We start from the raw sequence: 17,533 nt of genomic DNA, 5'->3' as shown, positions 1-17,533 counted from the left end.
ATTCAAATCATCACTCACTAAATTCCTCCTTCCGTAGATCTGCTACTATTCTGCTTACGTGACCCTCGTCAGCAGGGAAAGGGGAGCTTGATTGTTGATCTCCCTTCCTTTTTGCGGTCTTCTAGAAATCCCATTGTGGGGGGGGGGGGGTAATTTGATTTCTCGAGGAACCGAGATTTGGACCCTTTCTACATCCATGGGTTATTGTTTTCGTTGACGAGTACCATTTTTTGACAGTTTTTAATATCATTTTATTTCATTTATTTCACACTTAAAAATATCACATAAGATAAACAGAAATACAAACATTGACAAATATATACTTGTTAATATAAAAATAACAGGAAAACCGAACGTACAAAATATTAAGTCACTTGGGTAAATAATGTGGCTGTTGGATTAGAAAAAAAATCAAGTCTAGCACCGGCAGAACAGGGAAGGGGAGTGCCATTCTGTGAGAGTGTACGGTCAAAGGCAGAAGAGGGAAAGGGAAGAAATTGACCCTAGGGAGTCAAAATCGGAGTAGAAATCGGAAAGGAAGAGGCGAAACAAAGTTCCCATTTGAACCCCCCCCCCAAAAAAAAAAAAAAGGAGAAAAAATAATTGTAATGGTTTGAATCCTCTCTTCAATCTCCCTTACCCTGAGTGAACTACTTGATAAGATTACTGCATTGTTATTCAGAAAAGACGATTTTCTTTGATCATAGACCGATTATAGGATCTCTGTCTCGACGTCATGAACAATCGGCACTTACATCAATCGCATTTGTGATGGGTTTTTTTTCTGAATATAAACCAGAGATTATCTTGTCTCCTACAAAGTACAGTAAGCTCATAGAGAGCTTTTGGTCTGATTTTTTTTAATTTCTTAATATAAGAGAACTGTTAACTTCCCATTTCAAAACTGACATTTGAACCTGGTAGTAACGTTTTGTATTTCCATTTTCGATTCGTCCATCACAGGAATACCACAAGATCGTCGATTGGTGAGAAAATGGCTGCAAATTTAATATTCGTTTCTTGCTCTGTTTTTGCCTTGGCATTTTGGATTGCTTTCCTTGGACTTTCCTTGTACATCGCCTATAACCGGAAGAGATACAGTCACATTCCTCACCCAGAACCTCTTCAGTAAGTAGTGACCTATGTATACGGTATGTGCTTGGGCCGCAAGGTGTTGCCCTCAGTCACACTCAAATGCCACGTAATGAAAATGTGGTCATGATCGGATCCCGGTTGTGGCACATCCACCCGTGCCCCCCCCCCCCGACCCCCTCCTCCTTTGGGATCCATATCACATTTGTTAGGGAAATTTATCGTGTATACGCAAGTGATGGCCCTTTTTTATCTTGTCAATTTTTCCCTGACACGAATCCCCCTCCTCCTTTGGGATCCATATCACATTTGTTAGGGAAATATGTCGTGCATACGCAAGTGATGGCTCTTTTTTGTCAATTGTTTCCTGACATGATTCACCATTAATTGGGAGTCAAGACCTTTTTGGGGAGGGGGCTTTTAATTTTTTTCTGTTAAAAAACACCCCCCCCCCCCTTGGAAAATCCTTGATCCGCTACTGGTATCATAACCCACAATCCGGCCCGTGCTTGGGTTGTGACATTCTCGGTTAATACTTCTTCTATATCAGTATATTGCACAACATGGATACAGACTAGCCTCGGACGAACGATCTAATTTTTGCATTCCAAATATTTGGGGCTGAACCATTCACATTTTTTTTGCAAATTTCAAGAACATTAAGGTTAAATAGTCACCAGGACCAGGGGAAACTTCCTCTTTTTATTTTCTTTACAAGCTCATAAACATTTTCTGGACTTCAAGCAATCTCTTGAAACATCTTTTTGTTAAAAATCGCGGGCATCACTATTCTTATGTGATTATGAACTGCAAAACAAGGACCCGGTTACGCGAATTTCGGAGCGATCATGCGTACACAAATCGCGTGTTGGTCGTTAACAATCAATTGCACCTTTGATTTTTCTTTTTTTTAATGTCGTTTACTTGATTGGTATGATTATGTGCAGATCCTGTTAGTCATTTTTTATTTTGCAATTGAATGCTAACATCATTCTCTGTCATGGGAATGATTTCACGGGAATAATTCAGCATGATCGTATATACTAGTTTTCAATCATTCTGTATTAATTGAAATGTCAGTTAGATGAGTTAAATGCAAAGGTTATGTTCCTGTTATTAAACTTTAAGTCAGTGGTTTTGAGCAACATAATTTACTATTTTAGATAATCATACGGTAGAAAATAATAATAATAATAAAATGCAATTTATATGTGCCATATTCATGAAGGGAGCAATTATAATTACAAAGGAACACAGAAATCGTTGTGAAATGGGGTTATGGAGATAAGTTTTTAGCCTAGTCTTAGATGTTTCGACGAACCTGCTAATGATCTTTCATTTTATATATATAATATTATTATTATTATCATTATTACAGTTTCTTCAGTGGTAATCTTCAGCTATTGAAGGATGTTGGTGATGATGAGACATGGTCTACAGTCTTATCTCACTGGTAAGCTTTCAAGTTTTCATTGCGGGATCTGTAGGATCACTTCGGTATTAATTAAGTGTGATTGTGGTATTGATCATCGTTCAAATTCTACTAAATCCAAACTTTCTCATGTCGTAAGAAAACGGAGTCTATACAGTGTACAATGAACGTTTCCAACGAATCATGAAAGAATTTGGTCTGATGATAAGCAGGATGACGGGCAAGTTGGCTACGCCCCCCCCCCACCCCCCCCCCCCCCCCGCTCTATGGTTGGTCAAGACCGAAAGGGGAAAGAAGACAAATATCAGAAATGATAGTATCAAAAAGAGAGATTCGGGTCGTGTACCCTACATTACCCCGAGGCTCTGCTATTCAATTGAGAAAGAAATAGTTTATAAGGTCACACCTAGGGCAGCCTCCCCTGTAAAAATCAAAATATCCAGACGCCGCCCCCCCCCCCCCCCATGCACAAACTTCATAGAAAGATAGCAAACGAACGTTTCTAGCATTGCTAAAGCAAAATAAACTTTTCTTTTTAAAAAATTCTGAGGCCTGATATAAGTCAGACAAAGTACTATGAAATTGTTTTCATTTATGCACAATCGACTGAATCGTAGCAAACGCGAGTGGGTTTACTCTTATCTACTCCTATTATAGTTTCTTGTGATATCATTATTTTGTAATTATTCATATTTTTGTCAACATTAATATCTGAACCATGATGACGATATGTAGGAGCAAGAAACTCGGTCCGGTGTACTGTTTTCATACCTATGCCAGGACTGTCATTATTTGTGAAGACTCAACAGTGTTCAAGGTAACTTAATATTATTTTGATATGTCATCAGTCCTGTCAGTGTTCCCTTTTTAAAAAATGCCCAGGGGCGTATAAACCTTGCCCAATTATTCTATAAAACTTTGTAAAAATACAAAATAATTTGTTCAAATATTTGGATATTTCTAACAACATTTTGGGTATTCGTGTTAGGCTGGATTAGTTTGTCGATTTTACGACGAAAGTGTAGTTAGGTATTTTTTTGGGGGTACACAATTTTCAACATAAAAATGGATGTTCATGACTTTTGGCTTCGATTTGGGTCGGATTGAGAGTGGGCTTCGTTTGCGAGTTTGACATCATCATTTTCTTAATGGGAAAGTGGGATTATTTTTACTAATAACCTATAAGTTTTAAAGTGCCCTTATTACACTTAAAGAGATTCTGAAATTTGTGAAAAAAATACAAGCCTAGTTTGTTTTATTAGATTTCCTCATATTTATTCAGTAGCATGTCTACAATATATAGTCTGCTCCCATAGCAATCATTATCTTTATCATCATCTTGTTTATAAACACATTCATTGTTAAACTTTAATACAAGTAGGCCTATTTGTTTTTATATCTATATGGGGATCCGCCACTGCTTAATCATCAGTGATAATACAAATAAACTACTAGTAACAAATACTATTTTATTTGTTCACTTATGGTGGTTTTTTCATTCTTTTAGGAACTTCTTACAAAGAGTAAGTATTTAAAGGCACCAGACACGTACCGTGCCTTTAGGTTTTTGTACGGAGCCAGGGCATTTGGAAATGGTCTTCTTTGTGAGACGAACCACGAGGCCTGGATGAAAAAACGTGCTATCTTTAACCATGCATTCCATCGGAGGTAAGATTTCTGTTAAAAATTGAGATCTTTCATAAGTTCAGCACTGATTAACGCAACATGTTTCTGGGTGTAAAATCAGATTTTCAATCATTTTGCTTTCCATCTGCTGAAGAATTTCCTTTCAAATTTTTGGCGATATCAAGTGTCTGAAAGCAAGATTATCGTTAAATTTGACAAGGCTAATGATAAACTAATTGCAATTTCTTGAATCATAAGGCAGGTTTTGGGGGGTATTTCATTAAGCACAGGTACTGATTACCAGTAGAGCTTAAAGTCGTTTGTGACTTACAAATAATGTATGTTTCTATTTGTCATTGGCGGGGGGACTACCCTTTCCATAGGCTGCTGTAGGAAATCCGATTATCAAGGCCGGGTGACCCCCAAAATCGCTGCCATTGCATTATGCAATGGCAGCGATGAACTTGGGAACGTCCCACTCCAAATTACACATAATGCGAATTTAGACAAACCACATGTTAGTCAAAAATACGAAAGTATTCATTACCATTGCGAATACCGAGCCTTGCTGTTCCGCTGCGTAATCTTTTAATATCTGTCATAAACAACCATCATATTTTAGAATTTCTATTTGAAAATGCGATTGAAAACAAAAAAAGTGGTTATTTTTGGCTTGCTCGCTTTGCTCGCTCGTATCTTAGAATTTCTGTTAGAAAATGCGATTAAAAATTAGAAAAATTGTTATTTTTGGCTCACTCGCTTCGCTCGCTCGCAAAATAGATATTAAAATGTGTGTAAGGGGTATGTGGGGGTCAGTGGGAGTGTGTGCTTATACCTAAGTGTGAGATCGACAGAAAAAAAAAAAATCGTCAAAAAAGTCAATCATCCCCCCCCCCACTCCTCAGAATGGATGTACGCACCAATCCTATTTGTGGTTCGTGCACATATCCCTCTTCTTCATTTCTTTATTTTGCACTGCTACATTTACTCAATAATAAAATCATGATTTTCCTTTTTATACAGATATCTAATGGGTTTGATGAACGAATTCAATATCTGTGGGGATAAACTGGTCAACCATTTGATCCCGTCAAGTGACGGTAGAACAGAAGTCGCCATGTCCGAGGAATTTGCAAGAGTCACAATGGAAATTATTGCAAGGGTAAAATTTCTCTTTGAATAGTTGATCGTTCAAACTTTGTACAAATTTGAGTTCCCAAAGTCATAGAGGAAGGGGATCTAGTAGCCCCTCTATCTTACAATCACCGTATATGTAGCCTTTGAATGCTGATAGGTGTTTCAGAATCACCAGTCGTTGTTAAAGTCATTTAGCGAACAGCTTTAAGAAACTGCCCCCATCAGGACCATTTACTTGTAGATATTCCACGAATTTTACATAATTTCTGTGCGATCTCCGTATCTAGACCGAATTTCCAGGTCACGTAAATATGAACGATATGAGCACACAATCTCAACACATTATAGCCAGGCCCAGGTCGTATTCTAAATATCTGTGAAGCCTCTGAACTGCTTCTCTAACCTAAAGTATTCAACTAAAGCCCCTTTCACAATTGACGTACGACCTGTTTACGACCACCTGCAACAGTTTTTTTCTTGTTGTTGCATGATCGATCTCTTGGTGTCTTGCGAGCACTCGCAGTGGTTGTAGACGAACGCACGAATTTGAGGTGGTCGTGACTGGTCGCATCTGAATTTGAACATGTTCAAAATCCAAACGCGATCAAATACGATTGATTTACTCGCATCAGGTCGTACCATCAGTCGGGCGATCATCGTGTGAGTGTTGTTCAACGTTGTACTACTTGGTGCGAGAGGTGACACAACTACGTATAGTCGCATTTAGTCGACTGGAGGTCGTACAACACTTGCACATGCGCTAGATACCTACAGAGACCAGTCTTGCGACTGGTTGCGATAATATAAGACTGTTGCAAGACCGATCGAAATTACGGCTTACAACATTCCACTACCGTTGCATTCGCATGTATGCGACCGTACAGCCCCTTTCACAATTGACATCCGACCAGTTTACGACCGCCTGCAACAGTTTTTTCCTGCTGTTGTACGATCGATCTCTTGGTGACTTGCGAGCACTCGCAGTCGTTGTAGACGGTCGCACGAACTCGAGGTGGTCGTGACTGGTCACATCTGAACTTTGAACATGTTCAAAATCTGAACGCGATCAAATACGACCGATTCACTCGCATCAGCTCGTATCCGGGGTCGTACCATCGGTCGGGCGATCATCGTGGGAGTGTTGTTCAACGTTGCACGACTTGGTGCGAGAGGTGGCACAACTAAGTAGTCGCATTTACTCGACTGGAGGTCGTACAACACTTGCACATGTGCTAGCGACCTACATGTACAGAGACCTGTCTTGCGACTGGGTGCGATAATATGATGGGCCATAAGACTATTGCAAGACCGATTGCAACGGCTTACAACATTGCACTTCCGTTGTGTGCGACCGTTCCCCTCGCAATCCCTCGTGCAACACTCGCATGTGATCACACGAGCACAATAGGATCATAAGCGACTTACTCGTGCAACGGGTTTTACTGGTTGTTTTTGTTGTACGACAGCTGTTGCAACTGTGAAAGCCTCTGTGCGATATTATGAGATGACTGGCGATTGATGCCTGTTGCAGCCTGTCGCACGACCAAAAGGTCGCAAGTTGTCGTACGTCAATTGTGAAAGGGGCTTAATCCGACCATGAGCCAAACACTTATTAGACGACTTCATTACCCATCAGCTTTATTCATTTAACGCATTTATCGTTTAGACTGCGTGCGATCATTTTTTTAATCGATTTGACCATATTTTATCAATATCATATCTATTGTTACGATAATCATGACCTCTAGATATTTATATCGGATGTTATTGAGAATTCATGTTTCTATCCGTTGTCCTGTATAGTGTTGCTTAAAGCCCCTTTCACAATTGACGTACGACCTGTTTACGACCACCTGCAACAATTTTTTCTTGTTGTTGCACGATCGATCCCTTGGTGTCTTGCGAGCACTCGCAGTCGTTGTAGACGATCGCACAAACTCGAGGTGGTCGGAGGTGATCGTAACTGGTCGCATCTGAACTTTGAACATGTTCAAAATCCAAACGCGATCAAATACGATTGATTCACTCGCAACAGGTCGTACCATCGGTCGGGCGACCATCGTGTTAGAGTTGTTCAACGTTGTACGACTTGGTGCGAGAGGTGGCACAACTAAGTATAGTAGCATTTAGTCGACTGGAGGTCGTACAACACTTGCACATGTGCTGGATACCTACAGAGACCAGTCTTGTGACTGGGTGCGATAATATAAGACTGTTGCAAGATCGATCGAAATTACGGCTTACAACATTCCACTACCGTTGCATTCGCTTGCATGCGACCGTTCAGCCCCTTTCACAATTGATGTCCGACCAGTTTACGACCGCCTGCAACAGTTTTTTCTTGTTGTTGCACGATCGATCTCTTGGTGTCTTGCGAGCACTGGCAGTCGTTGTAGACGGTCGCACGAACTCGAGGTGGTCGTGACTGGTCACATCTGAACTTTGAACATGTTCAAAATCCGAACGCGATCAAATACGATCGATTCACTCGCATCAGGCCGTACCCGGGGTCGTACCATCGGTCGGGCGATCATCGTGCGAGTGTTGTTCAACGTTGTACGACTTGGTGCGAGAGGTGGCACAACTAAGTAGTCGCATTTACTTGACTGGAGGTCGTACAACACTTACACATGTGAAAGCGACCTACATGTACAGAGACCTGTCCTGCGACTGGTTGCGATAATAATATGGGCCATAAGACTGTTGCAAGACCGATCGCAACGGCTTACAACATTGCACTACCGTTTCATTCGCATGTATGCGACCGTTCCACTCGCAATCCCTCGTGCAACACTCGCATGTGATCGCACGAGCACAATAAGAGCATATGCGACTTACTCGTGCAACGGGGTTTACTGGTTGTTTTTGTTGTACGACAGCTGTTGCAACTGTGAAAGCCTCTGTGCGATATTATGAGATGACTAGCGATTGATGCCTGTTGCAGCCTGACGCACGACCAAAAGGTCGCAAATGGTCGTACGTCAATTGTGAAAGGGGCTTAAGGTACCTCGTGCATTATGTTTATAGGTTGGATTTGGAATGGACGATGACATCATTGGGAACCCGGATTCTCCTCTTTGCCAGCTGTTTCCAAAGATTCTGCATGGCATGCAATCAGTTTACAATGCCCCACTCCTGAAGGTTTGTACATCTCGTTTTTTTTTCTTTTCGGGCGGGGGGATTACACTCTTAAAAAGGATAAGTCAAAGTAACAAATGTGGTCATAACCATACTCAATATCTACCAGAATTCTTGTAGATTCTAACAAGGAAAATTACTGATTTCGACCATTTTTGTCGGTCGGACAGATAATTCATCTACGCGTTGGTTATTCATACCGATAGCTTTTTAGGTTTTTTTTTTTATTCGATCATGTGCAATTTGTGGCCTGGTCGGTCTATAGCTTAGCAATATTCTGTCTTACTTGATTAGCGTCAGTCATTAATTGTTGCAATGCCGAGCCGAGGCGAGGCCAAAACCGAGACGATTCTGTCAGAGGTCAAGGATAATACCAAGGCCAAGGACGCTTCAAGATTTCAGACCTCCGAGCTCATGACCTTTACTGTCCAGACCAAATCAAGGTTGACATATAAAACTCACAAGGAATGAGACCTTAAAAGACCCGTGTCCTTTCAGGCAAAATTGAGTCCACTTGCTTCCGAAAATAGTCATGTCACTCTGATGATTGAAACAATTAGCTTGCCAAGCTGTATGTTAAGCCCTAATTTGGTTTATTGATTCGAGGCCTATCTGGTTGACAAACACTGACAAATCGGAACCAAGAACTTACTATTATAATGAATTCACAAAGTGGGATATAATTACCAACTTCAGGAGAAGGTTGGGTAGGGGTAATAGTGAATAAATGAAAGCTTTCGATTAAAAAAATAATTAACATGTTTTTTTTCAGGAGATCAAGAATTGAGAGGTTTAACTTTAAAATTGCCACCCCTTGACTAAGTTTCATTGGATGTTATTTCAATTTTACTTCGATAGCTACACACAACTCTCGTAAATTGAAATGTGCGTAGAGCGCCTTGTCATATGTTTTGTCGAATCATCAACGACCCGTCAGATGAATGTTAATTTGCTCGATTGTGGATTCTCTTCTGAAAAGGCTTACAACAATGCGAACAAACTTGGTGAAATGTGGAACAAAATATTGTTTTATGCTACTTAAATCAATTAGTACCGATACAAAGCAAATCAATATGATGTTATTGTATACAGTACAGTATTTTACCAAAAGACATCAAATACAGAAGAGAAGTCAGAGGAGCGATGAAAGACTTGCGAAAAATGGCTCGGAGATGCATTCAGGCCCGTATGGACGCTCTTAACCAAGGTGAAGAAGTTCCACAGAACATTCTAACCTACATTCTGCAGGAGTCGAACAATCTTGAGGGAATTGAAAACTTCGACATTGAAGATATGATTGATCAGTTCTTGACTTTCTTCGCAGCTGGTAAGAATTGCCCTGTTGAATGAATATCAGTAGATTTTTATGGAAAATGGCAGAAGATTTTATATCCTCCGTTGACATACATAAAACTTATTGTTACTTGTTTTTCAGAGGTCAGTACATCTTTGTCATTGATGATGTTCATTTTCTCTATTTCATTGAATCGGCTCTCGAGTCAGCGAACCACTACCTCATTCAGAAAAAAAACTCATTTGTTAAAACGATGGTGATGCTAATTAATAGCTGAAAATTCGATCAAGAAAGTTTATCTATGTTGGTTGAAAATAGCATAAAGTTGAAACGATACAAGCTTCCGAGTGTCTACGACCCGATTATCGATCTAATCGGGTCACTTCGGTAATTGCTGAGGAAGGCCGGAGGAAGGCTGCAATTAGCAGCCGAAAAATTCGAGGTATTTTTTTCGAATTTTTCTTTGGGTTGAGATCAAAAGTTTCAACTTTATGTAAACTGAAAATTCGTTGTGACAGAATCTTGTATCAGAATGTTTGCAAAGGCAACATATTTTCTCATCATTATCATTTCTATCTTTTGTAGGAGAAGAAACGACATCCAATCTGCTTTCTTTCACCTTTCTCCATCTTGGAAGAAACCCTGAAATTATGAAAAAGTTAGTAAAATGCACCCTTTCCCCCTTTGTTAATCAGCGATGATAACAACATTGCATGATTAATATTATCAGAATTTAAGTGTGATTTTTTTCTGATCCAGGGGAAATTTTAACCTGCTGTTGGCGAAATATAATCATAAAACTACCAAACTTAATAGATACATGTATGACCAAAAGCTATTTGCCTAGCTATCGGCTATATTTTCTTTCTATAGCTAATAACTGATATAGTTACGTTCCATCATAACAACAGCAATACTAGTAATGTTTCTGATAATGATGATAATAATGATAATAATAATAAGGATGATAATTACAAGAATTATACTTTCAATAAAATCTGCACACAACCCCTAGTATGCCTATAGTAAACCGTGTAAACTGTTCATCACTGCGTATTTTGTAGCTGGGCAGTTCCAGGTATAGGCAAACATTTACAGTTATATGAGACTAAAATTTAAATCTATTGCCTGAAATATCATGTAGCATAATTCCTTTATGTATTCACCTTCATTCTTCCACGTGTTAAGATATTGTGGGCAATCCGTATAATTGTTCTTACTTTAACTATAAAGCAATGGGATTAATTTTTTTTTCATACGGAATTATCGTGCTACCAAGAAGAGTCGAGATAGATTGATTAATTTCTATTCACAAAATAGAACAAAAGTAACACATTACATACTTTAATTTATTTACAAATTATTTTGATCTATGTTTCATAACCCAGACTCCGTGATGAAGTGGATACGATATTAAAAGGAAAGGACTACGTTGAGTACTCAGATATAACCCAGATGCAGTATCTAACACTGGTAAGAATTCTTTATATTTTTATGACTCTTAAATAAAGCTTAGGTTAAGTTTGGGAATGAAATGAAAAAAATATATATTTTGAAAGAAATAAGTTTCTTGTTTTTTAATTTTGGTAGCAAGACAGGAGGTTTTAGCTCATCTAAAATCATGAGGGATAATAACTAAATAAAAGATGAAGTAGATTATATAATTTTTATAGGCCAGAAAAATAGTAATAATAAACACATTATTTATTACGCGCCATCTATCTAGTAAACTTTTCCGAGGCGCAGAAAAAAAAATTAGAGTGCACATAACAGTATACACGTGCGAAATCACGGAGAGGATCGTTCATCTAAAGGCCACCGCACACCTTACGACTGTTCGCGATCCGATTTTGGAACAAATCGCATTTTGCTCATTTTCTGAAAAATGTGAATGGAACATATCATTTTATTTGAGGTTAAAATTGATTGAAAGATTACTCTTATAACCATTTTGAAAGGTTGCAAGCCTTTATTTTGGATTAAAGGCCAAATTAGTTTCAAATCGTAGCCAATCGTACGACTGCTATATGACGTCATTTCTAGATATTAAATTCGCTTTTATTTTAAAGAAGGATGATAGCATATTCACATATTTGAATATAGGTATTCGTATGATGATTGAGAACATTACACAGTAAGATATTCCATGTCTCAATGTTAGCATCAAATTCTACTACGTTTTATTCCAAAATCGGGTTGCGGACCAATCGTAAGGTGTGCGGTCGCCTTTAGATCACTGTGTGAGGCGCTGAAGAAAAGCACACGCGTGCATTATTCAGGGGAAGATAAAAAAAAAACGACCATTGGGACTTACACCTCTCATAGAACTATAAGTGTAATCATGTTAATCCACGGTAGATTATTTGATGTACTCTAATAGCAATGGTCTAATTAAACCAGGCTTAACTTACACCACATTTTTAATGAAGTGCCAGTTGTTAACCAGTTCACCAATTAAAAAATAATAATTCTTATCCTGTTGCAAAAAGTCGTCAAAAATTAATAGAGCCATGAATCGAGAAGAATAGGAAATACAAAAATGTAATAAAATTGTGTTTCGCTTGGTATTCAAAACAAACAAAAAAGGGGGGGAAATGAAATAGAAAAAAACTGAAATAAAAGTCTGAGTGATACTTACAAGGAAATGCATTTGGAATCTAGGTAATTTTCCATTTATTCAACCACCTTATTTACAGGTTTTGAAGGAGTCCCTACGAATAACTCCTCCTGGAAGTATGCTTAACAGAATCTTACCCAATGAAATGGATCTCTGTGGATATAAGGTTCCTAAAGACACAATAGTCCTGGTAAGTATATAAGTATATTAATATATCTGCCGATTACACATTATTGACAGATATGTGCACGATATAAATCTCAAATTATTATCATCATCACCATTGTTATTATACACAATCAAACAAACACAACATTAACAAATGTGTATAAATAAGCAATTGTGTCAAAAGTGAAGTGAACAGAATTATACAGTTTTTTTTTTTTTTGGGGGGGGGTCATTTCAATTGCTATTATAACAACATCCTTAAAAAATGTGTAAAAGTTGTTAACAAAGAAATTGAATATTTCCTACGTCACTCAATTGATTTCTTGCAGGTTTGGCATGTTTTCTCAAGTTCACGAAAATTATATCATATAACATCAATTTCAAAAATAAAAAAAGAGCAAAAATATAACAAATCACAAATTTTCTATTGAAAAAATTATACATGTAGGCCCACTTTGTTAGTATGCTTTTCACAAAATCTCTTCAAATTTCTGCACTTTATATTAGGGAAATAAATAATGTTATTACTCACATTAATAATAATTATGCTAAAAGTACTAATAATATTTAAAGTTTTGTTAAAAACGTTATAACTTTTGTAAAAAAGCATTGGTCTTTCAATGTTATTATTTTTTCATTCGCATTATACGTTTATGTTTTGTTTCATTGTTTCATTGAAATGATTTATATGTAATGCAGTTTGTACCTTTCCAAGAAAAGGCGCTATACTACTAGTAGTAGTAGTGGTGGTGGTGGTGGTGGTGGTGGTGGTGGTAGTAGTAGTAGTAGTAGTTAAACCCGATCAACTTTGCTTATATAATTATGTATTGTTTTTTATGCATTTTATTCACGATGTTTTGTGTTCAAACCTATACTGTATACTGTATGTTATTATAATCTAAATGTTTTTAATGTGGAAATAAAATGAAGAAAATATGCTTCACGATGAAAGCTGTTTAGCAACACAATTGATGCATATTCTAAAATATGGGCGTATGCTGCACTGGGTGCACGTTCGCCCTTCAGCTGAGGCAGAGGAGTTCCGACACTTGCAAGCAAAACCAAATTTATACCCCTTCTGCTTTCAAACAGCTGATTTTCCAAGCTTTAGTTCGGCCTTCCCATGCTCAAACCAGCATATTCCCTTGTAAAAGAGGCACTGAAGATTGTGATGCAATGTAATACAGGTGTATACTGTACTTTTGTAAACTCAGAACAGAAAGTGCTATTTATATATACATGTATCCGCCAATCAGATTCTCATGGCGCTTATAGACACAAGGCAGCAAGAAAATTTGCGACGCGTTTTTCTGTTATAGGTTTCCGTATGTTGATATTACTCAATGTGTTAGATAAAGCAAACTATAGCTGCAAGACAATATTTAGATCTTCATTTCATATAAAATATTATAAAATTATATCTTTTCATTCAGTTGCAAATTTATGGAATAGGTAGAAACGAAAAGTATTTCAAAAATCCAGCTACATTCGATCCAGAGAGATTCACAAGAGATGAAGACAGGTAAGATTATAAAGAAAACCAATAAATGAATAAATAAATATATAAATAAATAAATAAATAAATTATTGTCATCAGGACTTATAAATTACTACTTACATTCTTTTGGATCATAGTTATAAATATTTCATGACAGGTGTCTGAAGGTATTTGATCTATCTTATTTCACCTCAACAAAATGTTAACATTCTCACGTGATGTCCTTTCATTGCTACATTTTTCCCGTTTTATAGTTATGTCCAAATAATACCTTTAGAAGTTAGATATTTTCATATTTGCGTTCTGGTGGTCAACATTCTCTGGACAATCATAATGGATTTTTATTTTCCCTTGTGAATGATTTTAATTTATTGTATGTGTTTTGTACCATGTATATAAAAATTGAGAACTTTTAAGACATGTGTTTTTACGGCTTAATCTACCGGTGTAATGTTGGTGTTTGGTGTTGGCTATACATTTATAAGATTCGCACTGCCATCAAAAAAGGTACATGTCCATCTCGGGGACACCGCATGCTCTAGTAAGCCTAGTGTAGACAGTCAGTAGGTTTAGTGGATTGTAAAATCTTAGCCTTTAATAGGATTTTTGATGCCTTTTACAAGTACCACTTAATCCTTCTTTTTCATAATGATCTTGCAGTAATACTATTAAAGTCCGGTCAAAGTTTGGTTAAAATGCTTGGATTGGCGTCTGCCAGTCACTCACACGACAAGCCCTTAACTACAGGTTCCTATATACATGTACCCCCCCCCCACCGGCGTAAATCCAATCGGTGAACTTATCTATTGCTTCATCCCCCCACCCACCCACACACATAAAAAATGCTCCCCCCCCCAAAAAAAAAAAAAAAAAAAAAAAAAAAATTATAATAATAATATATGAATAAAGAAATAAAAATAAATAAATAACAAATAATAAAAAAATATTCCCTTCTTTTTCCTGTACTTGAAATGTGCTCTCATTTCTTTCCTGTAATGATAACAAATGATAAAGTTAGATATGTCATCTGACAAATTCTGTCTGTGATGATTCCACGTGGCAACTACGATTCGAACAAATGGGTCATATTGGGAGCTGAAATAGTTTGAATACTGTTTCTTCGATGAATACCCAATACGAATCCAATTTTTATACTTTTCAAATTTATTTTCTTTTTATATATTGCAGCCCATTATTTGCCTACGTACCATTTTCAATGGGCAGTCGGTCATGCATTGGTCAGACATTTGCTATGGTAAGTGAATCAATAATCTACTGATCCATATTCTGAACACATACATGTACATGTACCATGCTTGTCAGTAGAGGGGGCTAGACATTGCCGTTACCACCCCGGAGGATTTTTTTTTCAAAGGATGAAGAACAAGAAAAAAAGAAAGGAAAGAGAGAGCCTGGTAACGACTTCATCCAATTTCTTATGTGAAAAATAACTGCAAGTCAACGATGAGCTGCATTATTCCAAATCCACTGATCACTGCGAATATCACACTCTTTTTTTAAGGACAAGTCCACCCCAACAAAAAAATTATTTGAATAAAAGGAAAAAAATCCAACAGGCATAACACTGAAAATTTTATCAAAATCGGATGTAAAATAAGAAAACAATGACATTTGAAAGTTTCACTTTATTTGTACAAAACAGTTATACGCACATCCTGGTCGGTATGCAAATGAGCAGACCGATCATGTCATGCACTCACTATTTATTATATGAAATATGAAAACTTCTAATTTTCTCCTCATTGTCATGTGAAACAAAATTTAATTCTTCCCTGAACCTTTTAAATTACCATTATTTAACAGTTTATGTATAAATCAAGTTGTTCCTTATTGTCAAATTTGTAAAAAATTAAATATTGTATAATTAAAACAATAAAAAACAAAAGAAATAGTGAGTGAGGGACATCATCGACTCTCTCATTTGCATATCACCGAGTAGTGCACATAACTGTGTTTTGTGAAAATAAGCAAAACTTCAAATTGTCATAACTTTCTTATTGTGTACATCTGATTTTGATGAAATTTTCAGTGTTATGCTTGTTTGATTTTTCTCTATCGATTCAAATTAACAATTTTCTGGGGTAAACTTGACCTTTAAAGTATCATAGTTATCAATTTACCCTTTACGTAAGCTATCAGTATTCTAGTCGAAATCTAAAGAGTTCTTTATTAGCCAACTAAATAAAACCCCTTCATAAGAAGATGTCAGCTGGTAAATACATTCGAGGGTGGCAATAGATCGTTTTTCCTTATAAACTTACAACAAAGAAATGAAGAAACGAGAAGGGAAATGAGTCAATACAAATCATGTGATGTCTAAGCAGGCCTGCAATAATGAATTTTCTATTTCAGTTCGTAGGCATTATTTTAATCAAATTCAAGGTACACATTGCAGTTTTGTTTTATCTAATTTTCCCTTTTGAATTCGATTATTTAGATGGAAGCCAAGGTGATCATGTGTAAGTTGATCAAGCAGTTAGAATTCCAGCTTGTACCAAACCAAAACTTCAAGTTTACAGAAAACATCACTCTCAAACCAAAAGATGGCTGCAGAAATTACATCACAAAGAGAAAGCTGTGACGTCATAATGAGAAAGCGATGGCATCACAAAGAGATAGCTCTGACGTCAGATACCCCGTGGTTCTCGAGGAAACTTAAATTGTGCATTGATACAACTTAGTACCTCATGAAAAGACTGAAATGCGATGTTATGCAGACAAATTGCCTTGTTTTTTCCTATATACTTAATAATTGTTATTACGTTTTATTTTCATCGAATTGATTTTAATATACGATGGGAGAGATTTAAATTAAACCAAAAAAAATGTACTGCTTGCTTCTTGAAAGTATTCAAACATTATAGCCCCCTGCAGATATGTGAAGAAAATGTCTGTTTCTTGGATTTAGATTAACTACAACTTAAAAGTAGTCACGATAAAACATGTACCGGTAATTTTCTATTTTTGTATTTTCAGACGTAGTGCTAATTTGAATAAATATCGGTTGCATTTTGCTTGAAACAAATGTCGCTTTCAACTTCCTCTTTTTTGTGTGTGGTCTCTTATATGTGCTAACATTTTAAGTGCTTTGTTTGATGTCTTTGGAATGCATTTTGGGGAAAATAAACACATAATGATTATGAAGCCGATGTCGGTAGATCAACCAAGCCTTCGCAAAATTGGCAAAATCCAAAAATATAAACAAATATTGAACCCCCCCCCCTTTTTTTTTTTGCTTGTTAAATTTCTTCGGACCAAAATGACCTACATTTGCTTGTCAAATTTGTCGGGACCAAGGTGACCTACATTTTGTAGTGAAACCCCCTTTTTTATTTTATCATTGTCATTTTTTCCGCTTGTCATATTTACATCAGCACCCCCTGTAAAAGAAAATCGTCCCTAGGGTCCTGCCCGCTTGTTAGAGAATTAATTACCAATGATAGGTGTCATAAGATTTGTAGGATAATTGGTATTAAACAAATTATCAATAAAACAACAAATCGTATATAT

At 36.9% G+C, this 17,533-nt stretch overlaps 1 protein-coding gene across 2 annotated transcripts; it reads left to right on the top strand.

Moving 5' to 3' along the window:
• Window positions 1–770: 770 nt before the first annotated feature.
• Window positions 771–17,048, top strand: LOC129270403 (cholesterol 24-hydroxylase-like). 2 transcript variants are annotated; one of them, XM_064105676.1, is made up of 14 exons: window positions 771–821; window positions 964–1,128; window positions 2,471–2,545; window positions 3,260–3,341; window positions 4,032–4,192; window positions 5,174–5,312; window positions 8,315–8,428; window positions 9,518–9,752; window positions 10,305–10,377; window positions 11,108–11,192; window positions 12,416–12,526; window positions 13,938–14,026; window positions 15,191–15,257; window positions 16,461–17,048. In XM_064105676.1, exons 1-14 carry the CDS (start codon window positions 772–774, stop codon window positions 16,602–16,604), a joined length of 1,590 nt encoding a protein of 529 aa, XP_063961746.1. In that variant the 5' UTR covers window position 771; the 3' UTR covers window positions 16,605–17,048. The 2 variants fall into 2 exon arrangements, with proteins under 2 accessions (XP_063961746.1, XP_063961747.1); XM_064105677.1 differs by lacking the exons at window positions 771–821; window positions 8,315–8,428 and having other exon boundaries at window positions 900–1,128.
• The last annotated feature ends 485 nt before the right edge of the window (window positions 17,049–17,533 follow it).

The sequence above is a fragment of the Lytechinus pictus genome, chromosome 10 (assembly GCF_037042905.1).
Source record: "Lytechinus pictus isolate F3 Inbred chromosome 10, Lp3.0, whole genome shotgun sequence".
Taxonomy (NCBI): Eukaryota; Metazoa; Echinodermata; class Echinoidea; order Temnopleuroida; family Toxopneustidae; genus Lytechinus; species Lytechinus pictus.
This window is presented reverse-complemented; position numbering and strand designations above follow the sequence as displayed.

Excerpts from the sequence above, each read along its gene's own strand:
- LOC129270403 (XM_064105676.1), top strand. The coding sequence starts at position 772 with ATGGGTTTTTTTTCTGAATATAAACCAGAGATTATCTTGTCTCCTACA. Across the intron at positions 822-963 it reads ATTATCTTGTCTCCTACAAA|GAATACCACAAGATCGTCGA; the intron begins GTACAGTAAGCT and ends CGTCCATCACAG. Across the intron at positions 3,342-4,031 it reads AAGACTCAACAGTGTTCAAG|GAACTTCTTACAAAGAGTAA; the intron begins GTAACTTAATAT and ends TCATTCTTTTAG.